The sequence below is a fragment of the Triticum urartu genome, chromosome 5A, assembly GCF_056163025.1.
Source record: "Triticum urartu cultivar PI428250 chromosome 5A, HENAU_Tu73, whole genome shotgun sequence".
Taxonomy (NCBI): Eukaryota; Viridiplantae; Streptophyta; class Magnoliopsida; order Poales; family Poaceae; genus Triticum; species Triticum urartu.
Window position 1 is genome coordinate 583651100 of NC_141877.1, and position 20582 is coordinate 583671681.

Sequence of the window (20582 nt, forward strand, 5' to 3'; positions counted from 1 at the left end):
ACTTTCCAGATGCCAGGAATCACCCAAAGCATCGTTCAAGAGAAACTCTAAGGCGGGGAGACCATCGTCTCGAGTAGCATCGGATCACTACTAACACGCGCGGATTACAAGGGGTGCCCCCCTCTCGGCCCAGCCAGATACACCCATGCCCCCTGGCCCGATGACTGGCATTGCAGACGGTACCTGGAAACCCTCATCATGGCCTCTTTGTACAGTGTGTGCAGCGAAAGGGGTTAACAACTTACTGAACCGTACCCTGCCTGTGGTGGGGACAAGTGGTAGCACGAACCAGTATGGGGGTTACCGGAACAAGACTCGATCTATGGTCAACTCAGGAGGTTTAAGTTTTCCTGTAGTGGTTAGCACAACATAATTCCTGGGCAGTACCCAACAGGGTCACCACCTGGTATGTCCCAACATACCCTCACTGATCATTCTCGTCACAACGAGATTTCAGTCTCACAGTCACTTTTCTCGTGACTGATTCTTCCTGCAAATTAGCCTGGACCAACACAAAAATCAAGTCATTTGAAGTTTATATGATTTTCCTATGGATTTACTAAGCTGGAATATTAAGGAAAATGGACTATTTAGTAGATCCAGCAAAAACCAGGACTAGGAAAACTGTTCACCCTATCTGGATAAATAGAGCATGATTTTAGGAGTAGGCAGAAATTTGAATCATCAAATTTGGATGTGAAATGGATGTTGTGGATTTATTTGAAATCTGATGGAAAATAAAAGGGAAACATATATTACTGTGATAGGCTGAGCAGAAACGCGCCCTGGGCGCGGTATAGCCGCTTGGCGCTACTGGGCCAAGCCCAATCGCTCGACCGCGCGGGTGGGCTGCGATGTCGAAGGCGTACTCACAACAATACGCTTTCCACGCGGGAAAGCAACTTAAATAGAACCTGTCCCCACTTAAGACGAGCTGGCGCGGCGCTGGGTCACTGACAGTGGGCCCGCCTGGCCCATCGGTCAGTTTTGACCAGTCCACGTGCGTGCCGTCTCCTCTGACCGAACGGAGGCGGAGCTCCGACGAGGCTCGCCGGCGATTGGTGGCTCCGTTTGGAAAACCGAGGCCATCCGCGGGCTCAGGGGGTTGAGGCGGTCCCTCCGGTGGTCGCTATGGTCCCCGAGGTGGACGGAGTCGCCGAGGGCGAGCTTAGCCAAAGAGCTCCGGCGGGGCGAATTGGGCGTTTCTCCCACGGTGGCTCCCGAGCAGAGTTGAGCGCGGGGATGGGTCGGTGGGTGCTCAAGGAGGCTAGTGGTGGTGAAATTTGGAGAGGGAGGGTCAGACGGCGTCGGAACCATCCGAGTCGTGTCGGCGGCAGGAGTTGCCGGAGAGGAAGAAGACGACCATCTCCGGTCGTCTTGCTGCTACGGGAGGATCGGAGAGGGGAAGGGGAGAGTCTGGTGAGGATCGAAGAGAGCTCGGGGTGAGCTTTTATAGCGCGATGGGTCGGCTCCGCGGTGTCCAGTGGATAAGCACGGCGGCGGTGGTCATTACGTCGGCAGGTGAGGCCGTTGAGGTCGGCAGAGTGGACGGTGAGGGTGGTGGCTGCCCGCAGTTACTCCTGGGAGGAGCTGGGTTGCTCGGGACGCGCCACGCGGGTCAGGCAGAGACGTGGTCGTGCGGGACTCGTCGGGCGGCAGTCTTGGTCGTCGTGGACAGCGGTGGACGGCGCTAGGGGCCAAGCGAGGGTGTCGGCGAGGTTCATGGTGGTCGAGCTGATCCAGAGGAGGATCAGGATGAGATGGGGAGGCAGCAGAGACACGGCAGGGGCTTGGTGCCGACGCGTGCAAAACACACGCTCTGGCCGTGCCCGGTGCACGCACGTTAGGTGTTTGTCAGATTGCCAGTGGCATCTATAGGGACACACACGAGCTACGAATCAACAGGATGGTGCTTATAGGTATGAGAGGAGTGATGGACATGCTGGTTTGGCCAAATAACCAAGTGTCCAGTGTAAGTTAGAAAGTGGCAACATTTCTGTCATGCCCACAAGGTGTTTGACAGAATGCTAGGGCAAGCTAAAGGACTTGGTTGATGATGAAATTTGGCAGAATGAGGTCTCTTTAGATGATAGATTTGGTAGTGGAGTTAGTTTGGAAAGATGAGAAACTTGCTAGTGCAAGTTTTACCAGAATTCAGTTCTGGACAGAAACTTCAGTGGCATGTTTGGTGGACTAAAAAGATTCCAATGGAGCTGATCTCCTGGAGTTACGGTTTTGGTTGGAAGGACTACTAGATGGCAAAGTTACGAAAGCAATGGAGCTAGGAAAAGTAGGGTTGCAGTTAAAACTCAAGGATGGGACATAATTTGAAAAGAGGATGTTTCTCTCAAAATTTTCAGAAGACATAGTTAGGTTTTTGCTCAAGAGTGATTTATAGGCATCATCTAACCTCTCATAATTTTTGTGGGATTTTAAAACAATTATTTAAAAGAGTTGTAGTGTAACCGAAGCATTTTAAGTATTGAAAATGCTTTTAAAAGAATTACTTGTGGCAAGTTTATTATGAAAACATTTCCTTGAAATGATTTACACGACAACCAAGGACCACAACATTTCACAAAAATAATCTTCTATGGAGGGAAGAATTTTGTAAAAAAGGAAATAGAAAAGCTCTGAAATTAATAAATGACCTAGTGTAATTCCAAACTTTATCTCTGGCCAAATTTTACATAAATAAAATATGATTAAATTTTGGGGGTGTTACACCCAACCATGCGATTCTCTTCTCAACATTCTCTCTCTCTCTCTTTCCTATGAAAGTTCAGATTCATAAAATTTAAAACTTTTGAAAGTTCATTTTTTCGAAGTATGATTTTCTTAAGTTTTAAATGTTTGAAATTTGCATTTCTTGTATGTTTGAAAATTATTAAAGCTAAACTAGGTCAGAAATTATAATATTAATATTTTAAATTCTAAAATTCCAAATTGGATGAAATATTTGAAGTTCAAAATTCCAAAAGTTTGATTAGTTTGTAAATGTTGGAATTTCTAAAAGGTGGAGCTGGATCTTGTAAAAGTTACTGAAAAGAAAAGTTTGGCCAAGCATTGACTTAAGAAAAAGGAAGTCTCACCATGTCTAGAAGAGATACTTTTTTGCGAGGGGTCTAGAAGTGGCAGTTGAACAACTAACTTTTTTGCGAGAAAGTTGAACAACTAACCGGCGTGACCTACAGATTATAATCATCCCTAGTTCTCTAATTAAACATTCCCAAGGTAGTTGATTAATGATGTAGCTATAAGTTAGTAGGATAATTGTACCCATGCCTTTTTGGTATTATCAATGAGCAAGAGTATAAGCACTCCCCAATAAATTGACCCATTTGAAACTTTTTCTGGCATGTTCATCCTTCTAGTCTTGGCATTTCCGTATTTGCCTACAACTTTAGAATAAACTATCGCATGCATGCGTCTCACAATACACATGATGTGGGGTAAAATCTTTCTTTTGTGATATGTAAGAAACACAAGTCAACTCATTCATTCTTATTCTTATTTGCTCCTTTTCTTTCCCTTTTCCCTTTCCCTTTTTTCTCATATTTATTTATTTTTCTTTTTCATCTATTGTTTCTTTTTTCTTTTATATTTATATTTTCTGTTTTCCAATTTATTTTTTACTTTATTTTACAAAACATTTAAATAGGATTTGTCTAATACCCTAGAAATTGTGTGAACAATTCTGAAAATTAAATGAACATTTTTCTAAAAGACGCTATTATTTTTTATTAATGTTCAAATACTTTTAAAATTTAAACTGAGTTTTAGAAAGTCACAAAACTTTTTTAAAATTTATAATTTTTCTAATAATATGATTTGGTTTTAAAATATATGAACATTTCATTGTGTGAACATTGTTTCAAAGGCGTGAACATTTTTAAATTACATGAATATTTTGAATAATCATAATTTTTTATTTACATGACCGTTTTTAGAATATGTGAAGACTTTATAAAATTATATGGAATTTTTTAAGAAAGTGGAATTTTTTTAATTTGATGATTGTTTCCAAAATTTAAGCAAATATTTTTGTAAATTACAATGAACATTTTTTTCACATTTGCGATGTTTATACAAAAATATATGAAAAACATTGATGGCCAGTCTAACCAAATACATCGCAGAGATGCTATGTCTACTCGGTCCATAAATTGTGATAATATTCTTAGTAGAGAATTTTTTTTTCTTCTTGGAGGCACTCCTAGTTTCAACTGCAAACAACTTATCATATTTTGAAGTCCAAGGAGATGCAATCAGATAATACAAGGTGAAAGGATGCAAGTTTCTTTCTACCAAAGACAAGGCTCTTAAACGCATATCTGACTAGATTGTAAAATATGCCATTTGTGAGGCGATGCAATTTTTGATCAAGTCTGTTATTCAGGCTCTACCATTGTATGCGATGGGAATATTCAAGTTTCTAGCTGCTCTTTGTGAGGACTTAGTTCAACTTATCAAGAATTTTTGGTGGGGCGATGAGGTGACAGGAAGAAAACTCATTGGCTCGCTTGGGACAAATTGACGAGACTGAAAAGTGGGGGTGGTCGGTGTTGGCTACTTGGCAAGATATTATGCATGGCTTGGAAACACTTAAAAATGGTGTCATCTACAGGGTGGTTGATGGATCTAGTATAAATATTTGTACAAATAATTGGATTCCGAGGCATGCTGGTAAAAAATGGCTAAGAAGAATATAAGTAGGCTCAATTGGGTGTTCGAGTTATTCATGAATGGGTCGAGGAGATGTGACGAGAACTTGACTAGGCACTTGTTCTATCACCATGATGCAGAGAAAATTTTGAAGTTGTTTATTCAATCTGCGTTGGATGGCAATTTGATTGCGTAACACTTTTGAAAAGAACGGTATGTTCTCTGTTAAAAGTACATATAATCTTGTGTAATCTTGTGTTGCACCTTAAGGATCAAAAGGAAGTGGTGGGTCCATCAAGTAGCGTCATGAATGGGGAAAGGAAGGTGTGACATATTATTTGAAAATCCAATGTTGCATAGAAGATTAGAATTTTTGCTTCGCGTGTTGCGTCTAATAGCTTCGTGGTCTAGGTTAGTAGAGTTAATCACCATAAGGCTACTTCTGGCATGTGCTCTATTTGTATTGTTAAAGAGGAAATCACCTTTCATGCTCTAGTGACTTGTCATAAGGCCTGTGCTCTGCATATGGCTTTGAGGGACATGTGAAATTTTCTGGCGGAAGAGGTCTGCGAATGTTAGGGACCAGACTGGTTACTTATTTTGTTCTTGTCACTCCAGCACAAAGGTGGAGTCCACCAACAAAGGAAAGTGGGTGGTGGGTGAGATGAGGCTTGTGACTAATTTTTCGAGGAATAATGTGGTGTGGCAACAATTGTATTAATATTAATATGATGCCAACTTTGTGAAAGCATTGGCGCCACGAGCTTGGGGTTGTTGCCAGGAATTCTTCTGGCGACATCATCATTTTTTCCTGGGACTATATTGGGCGATGCACAAGTTACTGGACTCCATATCAATATTACTCTTCATAAGTCCGTTATTTTGGAGACCTGCTGGCGTTTCTGGCATCTTTCCTTGTAAATGAGAATTTGAACATGCCTCACACATTGATCTCAAGCAGGAGGCCATGAGCATCTCTAAATTATTTCGAAGTTTAAGCTTGTTAAGATTATTTGTCATGCCAATGTGGTGGCGCATGAGATTGTGAAGTTTAGTTTGATAGTATGTCTGACAGTATTGTCCTGAATGGTGTTTCATCCTGCGTGGTGTCTGCTGTAAGGATTGATTGTAACAACTTTTTAATTAATTAATATGGAGAGGTGTTTTTTTAAAAGAGCAAAATACGTAGCCACACATGAATAATATAATTCTAATTAGAGATGATGCGTAGTTGTGTAGGATGGGCTACATGTAGCCCTTTATTTCAAAATAATTAAAAAAGATATTTCCAGGTTTCAAAAGAATTAAGTAGAAATCCTCTGAAGCTTATACATATTCGTGGTGGATCTGTAAATTTTTCGTTCAAAAAGTATTATGATTTGCAAGCTGGAAGAAATTCCAGCCCGACAACAAAAAAGTTTGGCCCATTTTCATGTACATATTTGCCTTTTTTACGCCACGTATGGAAGTATATTGTTAAGAATTTTTTTTCTCAAATGTGTCATATATGTATTTTTGTATGTACAGCTTTTTTGTACTGTCAAAAATGGTATTTTGAAAACGGGCTACATGTAACCCGTCCTACAAGGGCATTTTCGGTTGATCAGCGAACAACAACACACCATCCTTCTTGGCAAATGCTCACGCATTTATTCTGGGCCGACCCATCAGGGAGATCAACAACATGTCTTCTTTTCTTAACTTTTACCATTTTAATGTTTTCTTTTGGTCTTGTCATTTTTTGGTTTCCTCCGTGTTTGCAGTTTTTTTAATTTTAAATTATTGAAAGTATAGGTTATTTTTATTTTTTTTCTTTCATTTTTTTCATCAATAAAAATACATTTTCCTGTGTGTATATGAAACTATGAATAGTTTTTCCAAAAGTACACGGTGATTTTTTTTTCAAAATGCATGGTGTTTTTTGTAATGATGATGAATTATTTTCAATAGAAACTGATTTTTTTCAATACAATGTAAATAGTTTCTTAAACACAGTAACATTCTTGGAAAATATGTTCATGTATATTTATGAAATGTTCACGAATTCTTACAAAATGTTCATGTAATTAAAAAATACACACTATATTTTAGATATTTTTTATGGAACTCAAAAATATTTCACATTTTTGCTCAATATTCGTTTGTTGCTAAAGCAGAAGGCCGACTGAAAAACCAGAGTAAATTGGGGAAGCTGAAGAAAAAGTCACTAAAACCAAATTGGTTTGCGCGCTGCTGGAACAAAGTGCGAAGCCGGAGTGGGGCTGCCGGCGAAAGGCGTGCGCTTCTCCTTCATAATTAGTATACGGCGCAATAGGCGTCACATAAAAGCACTCGCATAGAAGCTTCCCAAAATTGTACGGCTGCACATTCTACACCGGCTTTGATCAATTACCAGCCCTCAAAGAGCGCGCTTGCAGTTTTCTACGAGACGGTCTTGGCACTAATGTGGATGCCCCAAACCAAGTCGCGGGCATAATTGCAGACGTAGGTGCCGAATCGATTTGAAAGTCCCATCGCTGATACGACGACCTCACCAGGTAATCTGAACTCCACATCACAATGAGAAAAGACGTCATGTTTGTTTTCCTCATGCCACCCATTCCGAAATACTTTCCACATCAATTGTGACCGCCAACCCTCTTTTTTTAGGGAACCTCGTCAGAGGGCGGGGAGCTCTCGCCAACACTCATTGAAAGCTCACCAACATGGGAAGAAGTCTACTAGAATTGGAGGTCACAAATGAAACAACAAGTGTAGTTTGCTCGCTTATTACTTCCCCGGGAGTACTATTAATCTTCCTTTCTATACGTAGTGTTGCTTGCTTAATTAGTTTGACACTACTAACTGCTAGATAAAAGATAAATCGAGGAATAAGACCTGGGCGAACTCATAATATATGGAAGTACACATACATATGGGCAGAGGAACAAGGGAACATCAAACAAGAGGAGTAAAATATGAGTTGGTAGGTGGAATGAAATGATGTACTTCTAAAGTACATGGAACCCTAATGCCGTGTGCAAAAAAAGTATGTTGAGAAGGAGGAGTGAAATATAAATAAATATATGGGCACATGAATAGAGGTGCATTGAGCAGGAGGAGCGAAATACGAGTTGGTAGGTGGAATGAAATGTTGTACTTCTAAAGTACATGAAACCCTAATGTCATGTGTATAAAAGATAAGGCCGTATGGTATATGCACACGTGTTGTGAGCACCACATGAAAGTTTGGCACCCGATTGAAGGTGCAGCATTTTCAGATAGGGAGTGCCGCAACATATTCTAGATCTTTTTGCTTTCCCTTTGCTGCTGCCATAGTGACGATCAAGCTAAGGAACCTTGAGTTACTTTCATCTAAAAAGACACAATCCTCAATGCTTCCTTCTTGTGCATGCATATCCCCGGTTTTCCTTTGGTATCAACACAGTGAAGGTAGCCGGCAAAAAGAAACAAAAAATAGTGAAGGTATTTTTACGCTTCAAAATCAATGAATTGCACCAATCTTCAACACCTCCTTAATTATGATGTACTACATGAGAGTCTCAAGTAGCAACATAGTTCACTAATCTACATATTGTAATAGTGCACATAAAGTAAAGAGAAAGGTGTTTAGGGACTCCCAGGTAGTACTTCATAAATTAGGGAGGTGTTGAAGATTGGAGCTGTATCCATCCATGGACCTTTGTCGGGTAGGATTCACCGTGAAAAATACTACAAGGAGACATTGGAATTTCTGCAACGGTGAAAGAAAAGATGTGGGATTTCATGAGGGCTCAATATCAGGTACGTTCATGAATTTCAAAAAATCATGAATTTAAAAAAGTTTCCAAATTTCAAATTTCTACTGAATTTGAAAAATGTCTACCAAGTCGAAAAAAAGAATTTAAAAATAAGTTCGTGAAGTTAAAAAATACACACAATTTAATCATGAATTTTAGGAAAAACGTTCACAAAAAATTCAGAAAAAATCATGATTTTTTAAAAATTAAGGAAACAAACTTCATGCATTTAAAAATATGAAAAGAAAATAAAAGGCAAAAGGCAAAAGCTAAAAGAATAAAATAAATAAAATCCATCTAGAAAAATGAATATGAAAACAGAAAAGAAAAAACTGAATAAAATCCATCTAGAAAAGCTATAAAGAAAAAAAGAATAACCCAGACGGAAGCTTCCCAAAACCGGTCCAGGAAGCTTCTGGAAGACTCCCAAAACCAGCAGCTTTCCGCTCGTGATAGTGGGCAGGCCCATTCTAAACCTATCGAAGGGATGTGTGTATTTGTGCGTTTTGCCAAAAGCGCTGTAACCAGCCCAGCGGGCGCCAAATAGGAGTTGACAGCTTCTCCTTGGTCCTTGAGGCTAGCTAGCACTTGCTCGCTCTTGAAGATTATTGAATTCTGAATATGTATTAGGGCCTTGAAGGGCTGTTTATATAAGATACAAAACTTGAGGGCCAAGGATAGTAGAGATAGATTACAACTTGAACTATCAAATATACAAACCGAATATATACTCTAATACCCCCCGCAGTGTCAACATCAGGTGTAACGATGTTGAGACCGGAGCGAATGCCGGTGAATGTTGTAGTGGGGAGCCCCTTGGTGAAAATATCAGCAAATTGCGCAGTGGTAGGAACATGAAGCACACGGACCTCGCCAAGAGCCACTTTTTCACGAACAAAATGAATATCAATCTCGATGTGTTTTGTGCGGCGATGCTGAACAGGATTGGACGCCATGTAGAGTGCAGAAATATTGTCACAATAAATAATAGTTGCACGCTCGATTGGTCGATGGAGCTCAACCAGAAGCTGACGGAGCCACACCGCCTCAGCCAGAGAATGAGCAACAGACCTATATTCAGCTTCTGCAGAAGATCTGGAAACTGTAACCCGCCTTTTAGAAGACCAAGAAACAAGATTGTCACCCAAATAAACACAAAAGCCGGATGTAGATTGTCGAGTATCTGGACAACCCGCCCAGTCTGCATCAGAATAAACTGTCAAGCTTGTTGGAGAGGAAGAGTTAAGAAGAAGACCATGATCAATAGTACCTTTGAGATACCGAAGTATTCTCTTGACATGAGAAAAATGAGGAACACGGGGATCATGCATATATAAGCACGCTTGTTGAACAGAATAAGATATATCAGGACGAGTGAGAGTGGCATATTGGAGAGCACCAGTGATACTGCGATATAGGGTAGGGTCAGAAAAAGGTTCACCGTCGGCCGACAACTTGGTACCAACGTCGACCAGCGTACGACAGGGTTGACAGTCAGTCATCCCCGCACGAGAGAGCAAGTCAAGAAGGTACTGGCGTTGAGAGAGAAAGAGTGTAGATGAAGTCCGGGAGACAGTGATCCCAAGAAAGTGATGAAGAGGACCAAGATCAGTCATGGAAAATTCACGATTAAGAGAAGAGATAATATGTTGTAAAAAAGAATCAGAAGAGGCAGTGAGAATTATATCATCAACATATAGGAGAAGATATGCAGTATGAGAGGAGGAACGAAAAATAAAGAGAGATGAATCGGATTTAGATGAGGTAAAACCTAATGTGTGAATAAAGGTGGTGAAGCGATGAAACCAAGCACGAGGAGCTTGTTTAAGACCGTACAGAGATTTGTGAAGAAGACAAACAAAATCAGGAGAAGAGGAATTCTCAAAACCCGAAGGTTGTTGACAATAGACAGTTTCATTGAGAGTGCCATGTAGGAAAGCATTTTTAACATCTAATTGATGAATCGGCCAAGAGGAGGAGACAGCAAGACTGATAACAACACGAATGGTACTAGGTTTTACAACCGGAGAAAATGTCTCATCAAAATCAACATTGTGTTGCTGAGAAAACCCACGACATACACAACGAGCTTTATAACGAGCAAGAATACCATCAGCATGAAATTTGTGACGGAAAACCCATTTGCCGGAAACAACATTGACACCGGGTGGTTTGGGAACGAGAGTCCAGGTGTTATTTTGCTGAAGAGCATGAAACTCATCACGCATAGCAGAATGCCATAGAGGATCGAGAAGAGCACGTTTATAAGAGGTAGGAATAGGGGAGACAGTGGGAATGGCCGTGAGATTAAGACATCGTGTAGGAAGGTGAAAGCCACACTTACCACGAGTGCACATGACATGATCGTTGGTCGTAGGTATTATAGGAACAGCATTGGATGGAAGAGGCGGTGTGGAGGAAGAAGAGGAAAAAGGAGAAGCGACAACAGGGGAGATAGGCGTGGGAGGAGAGGTAGCTGCCATCAAGGGAGGAGTGGGGGCGCGAAAGGCTGTGGCGAAGGAGGAGTGGGCGGTGCGGAAGGCTGCTGTGGAGTTATGGGAGGCTGCTGTGGTGGCTGTTGCTCCGCGACAATAGAGGTAGGAGCTAGATGAGGGAGGAGAGAAGATGAAGAACGGACAGGGGATGGTTGGGGCGTAGGTGATGTTTTTGTGGCAGCGTAGGGAAAAGTGTGTTCGCCAAAGACGACGTGACGGGAAATAATGACACAACCGGATGAGGGATCGAAGCAGCGAGAGCCCTTATGATCATCGGAGAGACCAAGATAGATGCAGGGTAAAGATCGAGGTTCTAGTTTATGAGAGGTCGTAGAAGTGATGTTGGGAAAATAGAGACAACCAAAAACACGGAGAGAGAGAGAGAGATAGTCGGGATGTGAAAGAAAGAGGGATTGAAAAGGAGTGTAGAGAGGACATGTTTTGGTTGGTCTAATATTTAGAAGAAGTGTGGCAGTACGTAGTGCTTCAACCCAAAAACGGGGAGGAACAGAAGCTTGAATAAGCAAGGTGCGAAGAATATCATTGATGGAGCGAAGAGAGCGTTCTGCTTTACCATTTTGAGGGGATGTATAGGGGCAAGAAAAGCGAAGGAGTACGCCGTGAGAAAGAAAGAAAGTGCGATTGCGAGTATTATCAAATTCATGTCCATTGTCACATTGAATAAAGCGTATTGGAAGACCAAAGTGGGTTAGAACATATTGACGAAAATTGAGAAAAATTGGGTGTACGTCGGACTTGGCTCGGAGAGGAAAGGTCCAAACATAATGGGAACAATCATCAAGAATTACAAGATAGTATTTATAACCAGAAACACTAGAAATTGGAGAGGTCCATAGATCACAATGTAGTAATTCAAAAGGAAAAGTACTAAGAGTAGAGGAGGTACCAAAAGGTAGTCTAACATGTTTGCCACATTGACAGGCATTACAAAGAGAGGAATCATGAGAGACACTAGAACTAGGGATACAAAATTCCTGTAATAATGATGATAGTGTAGCTTTATTAGGATGACCAAGCCGACGATGCCATAGATCAACTGATGCAAGCATGGCGCGAGGAGTGGAAGTGGGGGCGCCATGAAGAGGATAAAGATCGCCTGTGCTATTGTACCGAGCTAGAACCTCCCCCGTTTTCAGATCCTTCACAGATAAACCAAAGGGGTCAAAGGCAAGAATAACTTGATTATCAATGGTAAACTGACGAATGGAGATAAGATTAGCAATTAAACATGGGACTACAAGAATATTACGTAAAAGAAAATTGTTAGAAGAATAGGGGATGTAAGAGTCACCGGTGCAGGAGACAGGAATAGTGGAACCATCACCGATGGTAATGGAAGAAAAAAAAGAAGGAAAACAAGCTGACAAAAAATTCATATTTGAAGACATATGCGTGGATGCACTAGAATCGAAAATCCAATCCGTACCTTCGTTGTTGAGGGTGAAATTGTTCATGGCAGCGATGAAGGTAGCCTGATCCCAACTTGGCGATGTTGTCGAAGGAGAGGGGGCAGGGACGTTCATTGGTGCATGCTGACCGTATGCGTACGGTGACGGGGCCGAAGGAGCACCGGGCGCATAGGGAACCAGGGCGTAGCCGGGCGGAAGCACGGGGGCGCCGGGCCGGGTCGGTGTAGTGGTGGCGGTGTAGACGTGAGCCGGCGGTCGAGGTCCGAGGAGACCAGGAGAGCCGGTGGCAGGACGATGGCCCGGGCTCCAGGATCCCGTGTATGCTGGAGGAGCGCCGTAAGGAGACGGAGCAGACCAAGGCATGGGCCATGCCTGAACCAGACTGGTCCGGGGATCTTGCTGCAGGTGCCATGCCGGTGGAGTAGATGCCGGTGTAGACGATGATGATGACGCTGAAGAGCTGGCGGAGCGAGGCTGGGGTAGCCGATAGACGGGATTCTTCCCGCGGTAGTTAGGGCTCGGGCGCCAGCCTGGAGGCGGCTGGGCAGGTGCCGGCGACGGAGTGGATGGAGCTGGCGCCGAAGACTTGGTGGTGGCGTGAAACACTTGCGGGCGAGTGGCCTTGCGAGCTTGGTTCTGAGCCTCGAGCTGAAGGAGAGAGCGGACCTCGCCAAAGGAAGGGTAGGGCCGCAACATGGGGATGAAGGCCACCTGTTTCTCAAACTGCTCACCGAGGCCGACGAGAAGAGCGTTTATGAGGACGCGGTCGTCGACGTGATCACCAAGTTGTCGGAGTTCATCACCGATCGACTTGATCCGCTGGCAGAAGACGGTGACCGGGGAGTCTCCTTGGGTGATGGTGCGGAGCTCGGTGTGGAGAGCGTTGATGCGGGCATCGAAGTTGTCTTGAAACAACTGTTGAAGAGAGGCCCAAAGCTCGGCTGCGGTGGCGTCGTCGTTGGAGACAAGATTGAAGAGCTCGGTTGAGATCCGAGTACAAATCCATTGGATGATCGTGAGATTGTCCTTCACCCAACGAGGATTGGCAGGCTGCAGGACAGAGGATGGATGTATATGGTGGCGTAGACCGCAGCGACCAAGGTGGATGTGGAAGAGATGGCGCCAGTGGTAGTAATTGTGGGCAGCGAGATCAAGCGAGATGGGTATGAACGGCGCAACACCGGCAATTGTATCTGCTAGAGAGATTTGTGGTGGCGGAAGGGTGTATTGGTGGTGGGTAAGAGAACTAGGGTTGGAGGAGGAAGAAAAGACGGATGACGATCTGGCGGCGTTGAACTCAGCCGCGGTAAAGAGAGGCCGCGCCGGGGGAGGTGGAGGGGCCGGCGGAGAGGCCATGTCGAGGAGATAACCTAGGCGACGGATACCATGAAGATTATTGAATTCTGAATATGTATTAGGGCCTGGAAGGGCTGTTTATATAAGATACAAAACTTGGGGGCCAAGGATAGTAGAGATGGATTACAACTTGAACTACCAAATATACAAACCGAATATATACTCTAATAGCTCTCTCGCTCTTGCTCTCGTGCTCGTTTGCTTTAAGAAAAGTATGTTCTACCCCAGTTCAAACTGACGAGTTGCCACAGAGAGTTGGACGTTGACTTTTTCGACAAAAAGAAAAAAGTACAAATTTTTTGAAGAAGTTCATGAAATTAGGCAAAAGAGTTTTCAGACCTAAGGAAACTTCACAAATTTTTGACACAACTTGGAAAAGTTCATAATTTTGAAAAATCTTCTCCAAAATGAAAAAAAAATCATGAATTTAATTTTTAACAAGATATAAAAAATACCTTGATTTTTGTTCAAAAAAAGTTTGTAATTTGAATTTGTTCACAAAATTTTGATTCTTTTACAAAACTTGGGAAACATTCACAAATTTGAGAAAATTTCACGGATTTGAAAAGAGTTTTGAAAGTTGAAAAAAATTCACGAATTTCTGATGTTCACGAATTTGAGAAAAACGAACATAAAAAATTAAACAGAAAAGAAAAAATAAAATAAAATAAATAGAAAGCAAAAAGGAAAAATGAAAGAAAAAATATGAGAAACCAGCAACACCTATGCTGGGGAAAAACAGAAGAAAAACAGCTTGTAAAACTGCCAGTCAATCATGGGAAGGTTCCTGAAAAAAAACAGTTTAAAAGAAGACCTACATGGGCTGGCACATGTAGATACACATTGTTGTGAAGGGGTGTGCGCCGGTTTTCAAAAATTATTATAACCAGTACTTAAGGCGCCAAATAGGAGTTTGGGTCATCATACTCATATGCGGCTTCAGTTAGACTTTTGCGGTCTCTCCTATTGGCAGATCACCTGATGATTCATTAACATTGGCACACGAGGCCAAATTTTTGTACTCTTACATTATAACCAAAAGATTTTAGAAACGAAATCTGGGAGCAATGCTCCTTAAGTCGATTTTTTTCTATGTATCATTATTGCAAGATCATATTGCAAAAGTCATAGTTAAAATTTGCTCTTAATGGATCCAAGATAATCCTCGGTAGTACATTTTTCAGATATGCACGAGAGCAACATCGAAACGCACAAGTGTTCCTAGCACTGATATATAACTTCCCTGTGTGAGGATGTTGCTTGCCCTTCATTACCCACCCACTCATGTTTATTTTCCTTTATTATCTACCTCTACTCAATTTGTACAGAGCAGTTTGGCTATATATACTGCAGGATAGTCCACAACATAAATCAGTTGTTGCCAGTGATGTTTCTTTCCTTCTTTGGTTGGTGATTTAGTCTGAGCTGCACATTATCACCAACAATAGTGCTTTCGTAGTGTGTTACTTTTTGATACCATTGAAATCCGAACAACTAGCTAGCATGTAATGGCAACCGTAAAGAATTCTATGCATGCATGGACTTCCTTGACATGAGCGGCATCAGGAAGCGTTTGGCACGGGCTACTACATCGCCGTGTATATGTTCCATGGGGTCCACGTACTTTAATATATACATCGTTGGGCCAGCACGGCATGAAAATCAAGTAGAAGTAGCTAATGGTTCCAGCCTGGGGGTCGATTCTCCGAGTGCTGGCGTTTCATCGTTACGTTGGCGAAGACTCGTACATATTTGTTACCCATTGTGTGGCCAGACCACCCGTTTACGCTTAGCGTTGCAATGCCCGAGAGATCCGGCTAGACTACTATGATGGTGTGATGCACTCGTACATACATTTTGGGATAGTTCACTAGCAGGACCGACCTTTGCCCACCTTACAAAAGCATACCATTAATATGATCAAATCAGTAAGGAATTCCTGTTTTTAATAGAAAATGAGCTAAAAATTGATCACAAATACTCGCCTAGGGATGGTGTTTTTGTATACAAGCCGCCTGGGTATAATTAACTAACCGCTGCCGCTCACTCTCTCTTCTTCCTCTCATCTCTTTGCAATCTTTCCCTCCGCCGCGCCCGCCATTTTTACTATGCAATCGACGGCCGCCGAACTTCTGGCGGCAACGATCATTGGCGGCGTTTGTGCCTGCCGGTCGGCGTGCACGTGCCTATCACTGCCCACGGCTGCGTGCTCTTGATCTGCCACATGTTGTGAGTTCAATCCGGCCGTCCTCTCATGTACTTAGTTAATTAGATTGATTAGTTAGGTTGATTAATTAGTGTTATATTTACATAATTTAAATTGATTATAGCTATATATATCTAGTTAATTAGATCGATTAGTATGTACACCTTGACTTTAATAATCACAACTTGAGTATGCAACTATTTAATTAATTAAAAATATGATGTGACTACACATTTTAAAATAGTTTTCCACAACTTGGGATTAATAATGATCTTACATATGCATGTGAACATGCACCAATTTGTTCTAAACGCAACAATGGATCTGGCGTGGCCTAGGTGTGACGATAGTAGGTTTACTAGGTGCAACATGGTGGTTGAATAGGGGCAAAGATGGATGACGACCAATCACTTCTCCATTGTGCTTTGCGAGGATTTCAAGTCAAAGACGGTATGTTAGAATAATAGAAAACTTCATAATCTGTTGGCTTTTTACTTGATATATAGTTGTGAATAAGAAATGTCTGATTCCCCCTCCCTTTTATTTTGTTAAGATCATCCCTTGCTTTGTGAGGATCGAGGTCCTTGAGATGCTACAAGTTCTAGTCGAGCAGCCAACCATAATTGAGTCCAACCTTCAAAGGGAAGAGCATTCGATTTCCCGGTTTTAATAAAAATAAAAACGATCAATGCTTTTTCAGTTGTTGTTGGTGGCGAAGATTGGCCAAGGCATACGAGCTAGATGTCGGGATGAGGATCAACATGTACATCATTGGTCAACAAAGATCTTCAAATGGGGCTGTGTTTGCAAACTATTTCAGTGCTACCTATGTGTAAGATTTTATGAAATATACAATTTCTTATGTGTTAACGCTTATTTTACCTGCCGTAACCATTTATCTTGATTACATGCAATTTGGACAGCTTATTTCAACTTGTGCCGTAAAACAAATAGGATAGTTGACACAAGGCATGTCATTGCAGCTTACTTCAACTTGTCCCACGAAACGTGTAATTTGACATCTTGCTTACATGTAATATGTATCTGAAGCATTTTTGGGCTGGTAATTACGGTTAGTTTTGTTGTTGGGACATTGAACCAAGGTACAAACTATACACGCATGCATGGGCGGAGCTAGCTATGTACACTCATTATTTAGGAAAGAAGAGCTCATAATTCAGAATAAACCTTATAATTAATGCCGCCTGCTACGCGCCGGCCTAAAAGATCCACCACTTCGCGAGTTGTCGGATGTGACGCCATCATGCGGTAGAGCAGCGTCTTCCATTATTACAACAGAGCTCCTGTTGCAGAAATCTTTGTAACAGATGTCTTGATCCAATTTTTTTGCAATACGGGTATTGTCTTGTTGCAGAAAAACTTTTGCAACAAAGGTATTGTTGCAGAACTTTTTTTTACAACAAAGGCTGTGTTGCAGTTTTTTCATCTTCATCTTACTGAAAAAACTTTTCCAACATAGATAATGTTGCAGAAAAATTCCTGCAACATACAAAAAAATTGCAATGAAGATGATGTCCCAGCATCTCCGGCGTCATTATCGTCGCCTTTTGCAACTCGGTCGTTGAAATTGCAATAGGGAGGCATCCGGTGATGGTCAGGAGCGACATGAAGAAGGTCGGCTGTGACCGTGCCGAGCTCAGGTGATTTGCAGCCGATGACAGCCCCGTCGTGGCCAAAGGGCGTGGTGGAGGCGGCCGACGGCCGCCATCTCATTTGGTCGATCGGGTGTCCTCCATTCTCGCCGCAATGGCGTCCGCCCGGAGTTAATTGCACAAAACCACTACATTGGGGCATCGTTTGCAGAAAACCATGAGGTCACTAATTTTTTTGCAAAAAACACCACACATTCAGTAAACTTTTTGCAAAAAGCACCAATCGAGTGATTTAGGACGTTTAATCATTTTCTGACATGTGGGGACGGGTTGTTGGGAGCTGACATGGCAAAACATGTACATACACCCCTGGATCAAAAGGAAAAACGCAATCCAACCTGGGTGGCGTCCCTCCTCCCTCCGATCCTGCAAGCCCCGCCGCCTTGAGGCCTCCTCTGCCCGGCGCCTCCGGCAAGCTGATGCCCGCAACCAGCAGGCCCCTCGCTTGCCGTCGCCTGCCTCCACTTCTTCTCCTTTATTCTCTCTTGTTCTCTGCAGGAAGCCGCCATGGATGGATGGAGCTCCACCGCGCCGCCTAGCTTGCCTGCACGCTCACCTCCGACCACCTTCGCTCGCCGTCGTCTCGTTCCCGTCCAGATTCAATGTCCTGGTCAGCGAGGACAACGACGCTCGGAGCGCGAGACGGCGGCCCGTGGCCGCCTCCGTTTGCCGCCTGCAGGGCGCCTCCTGTGACGGCCTTGAGCGCCGCCGCGACGGCCTCGGGCAGAAGACGACGAACGAGGCACCCTCCCTCGTCCCGCACATTGCCGTTGGTGGAGTCCATCGAGGGCGCGTGCGCCATCTGGGAGCTCACTGTGGCGCTGGCCAATGAGTCCTATTTGTAGCCCACGACTGCCACTGCCGCCCGGAGAACTTCTGGCTGCCGTCCCAGCGTTGCCCCGGCTGCGTTGAGCTGTCCAAGGGCGTCGCCCCGCGTGCTACAGAGAAGGAGGTTCGCCGCCATCCCAGTGTTGCCCCGGCCTGTGGCTGGGGAAGGAGGAAGCGGTCTCAAGGGGAGCAGGGGGCTGATTGCTTTTGTTTTTTTAATCTAAGGGTGTTTGTGTTATTATTTTGCCCAGCCAGCTTCTTACAGTTCGGCTCCACTTGTCAGAAAGTGATTAAACGGCTTAAATCCTCCGATCATCGGTTTCTACAGAAAGATTATTGAGAACATGATTTTTTTGCAACGGATTAGTGACTTGATGGTTTTTTGCAAACGATGCTTCAAATGTTGTTGTTTTGTGCAATTAACTCTGTCCGCCCGCAAACAGCGCAGTCATGGCGTGGCGGCTCCATCGAGAAGAATACTGGGAGAAAAGGGGGACCGCACAGCAACGCCACGCTAAGCGCAGGTTCTTGTGATGGTTGAGATTGAGTCGCATCGCAATATTCATTTAGGCCTCTTCCAATGCATTGGTACTAAGGTGGGGTGCTAAAGGCATTAAAGAGCTTAGCAACCATTCTCCCCAATGCATTGGTGCTTAACATTTGTAGCTAAGCATTCCTTATTTAATATTTTAACACCAAAACACCTTCATGCATTGGTTAATACTCATTTTGCATAGGTCCACGCGCTTAGCATCGTTTCCTTCTGGAGTCACCATAAGGCTGGTCATAGTGGGGAGTAACTTATACTATAGTGTCATGCATATGACACTAGTCTAAGTTACTATCTTCATAGTGCAAAGTAACATACTAGTAGTGTCATATGTGGCTTCATTTAATGGCTTATAGACTCATCTTATCTTGGGAAGCGCTATGTTACAGTAACATATTATGTTACCACTTCTCATTAATTACATGCCACATAAGCAAAAAAAAATTGAAATGCGTTATGTTACTACCTAAGTTACTCCATCCCAAGACAAGTTTGCTTATGTGTCACATAGTTAATGAGGAGAGAGGTGTTTGGAGTAACATATTATGTTACCATCACATAGCGCTTCCTAAGAAATGTTGAGTGTATAAGCTAATAAATACAACCATATATGATACTACTTCTATGACACTTTGCACTATGAAGATAGTAATATAGACCAGTGTCATATGTATGACACTAGTCTAAGTTACTCCCCACTATGACCAGCCTAATACTATCTTTCTTTTTTAACTACTCTGCCACATCATTTTTTTTTGCCTATGTGACACCCTTAGCACCGGTATACCTTGGAGCACTGGGAAGGGTTAGTGGCGTTGATGCTATGGCGGCTGTAGCAGAAGGCTGTGTTGTTGCGGCTGTGGCAGAGGAGAGAGAATAAGAGAAGATAGAGAGAATTCCTTATTTGACATTCTCTTAAAATTGTGTTCCTTATTTGACATTAGAGAAAATTTTCTTCCCTATATGATCTCTAGTCTTAAATTTTTTTCCTATATGACACTAGTGCATTTTGTTCACGTGAAAAGACCATTTTACCTATATGTATAATGTGACCACAAATATGTACAAGATAATAGTTGTTCAAAAAAAATCAGTCGAGTTATCCATATGTGACATCATATATGCTGGTATTGTCATGCCAGTCAATTTGTTACTGTTCCGGTTAGATTGTATACTTGCAGTAGCATATCTGTGGAAATGATCCATGCTACATTTTGTTAAATATGAGAGCACGCCAGCATACATCATCATGCAACTGTGCAATAGAGGAGCACCGTACGTATGTAGGTGCGTACGTGCACCGTACGTATGTAGTTGCGTACGAGGAGCACCGAGGCCTTCGAAGGTTCATGTGCTAATTGACCTCACGGTCTGACTAGTTGTCTATACGTATTTGTGTACATATACGTGGCCAGCTTGCCGACCAGAGCGTAGATATTTAAATACATACGCGCACCCTGACGATCAAGCGAATACATGTATTCTAGCTTCGTATGACCCGATTCATATACATACGCATGTTGGCTGCACCGAACCGGGCGTACGTTCGTGCTAGCACGTAACTTCCTTCCATACAGCTATAGGTCTTGTATGGGCCATG

The 20582-nt window shown here is 42.9% G+C and overlaps 1 protein-coding gene across 1 annotated transcript; it reads right to left on the reverse strand.

Annotated features, from left to right (window-relative positions):
- Nucleotides 1-12061: 12061 nt before the first annotated feature.
- LOC147973065 (uncharacterized) lies at nt 12062-13725 on the reverse strand. Its single transcript, XM_087524213.1, has 2 exons — nt 12387-13725; nt 12062-12099 (listed from the first exon to the last, which is right to left on the reverse strand). Exons 1-2 carry the CDS (start codon nt 13723-13725, stop codon nt 12062-12064), a joined length of 1377 nt encoding a protein of 458 aa, XP_087380339.1.
- Between the last annotated feature and the right edge of the window lie 6857 nt (nt 13726-20582).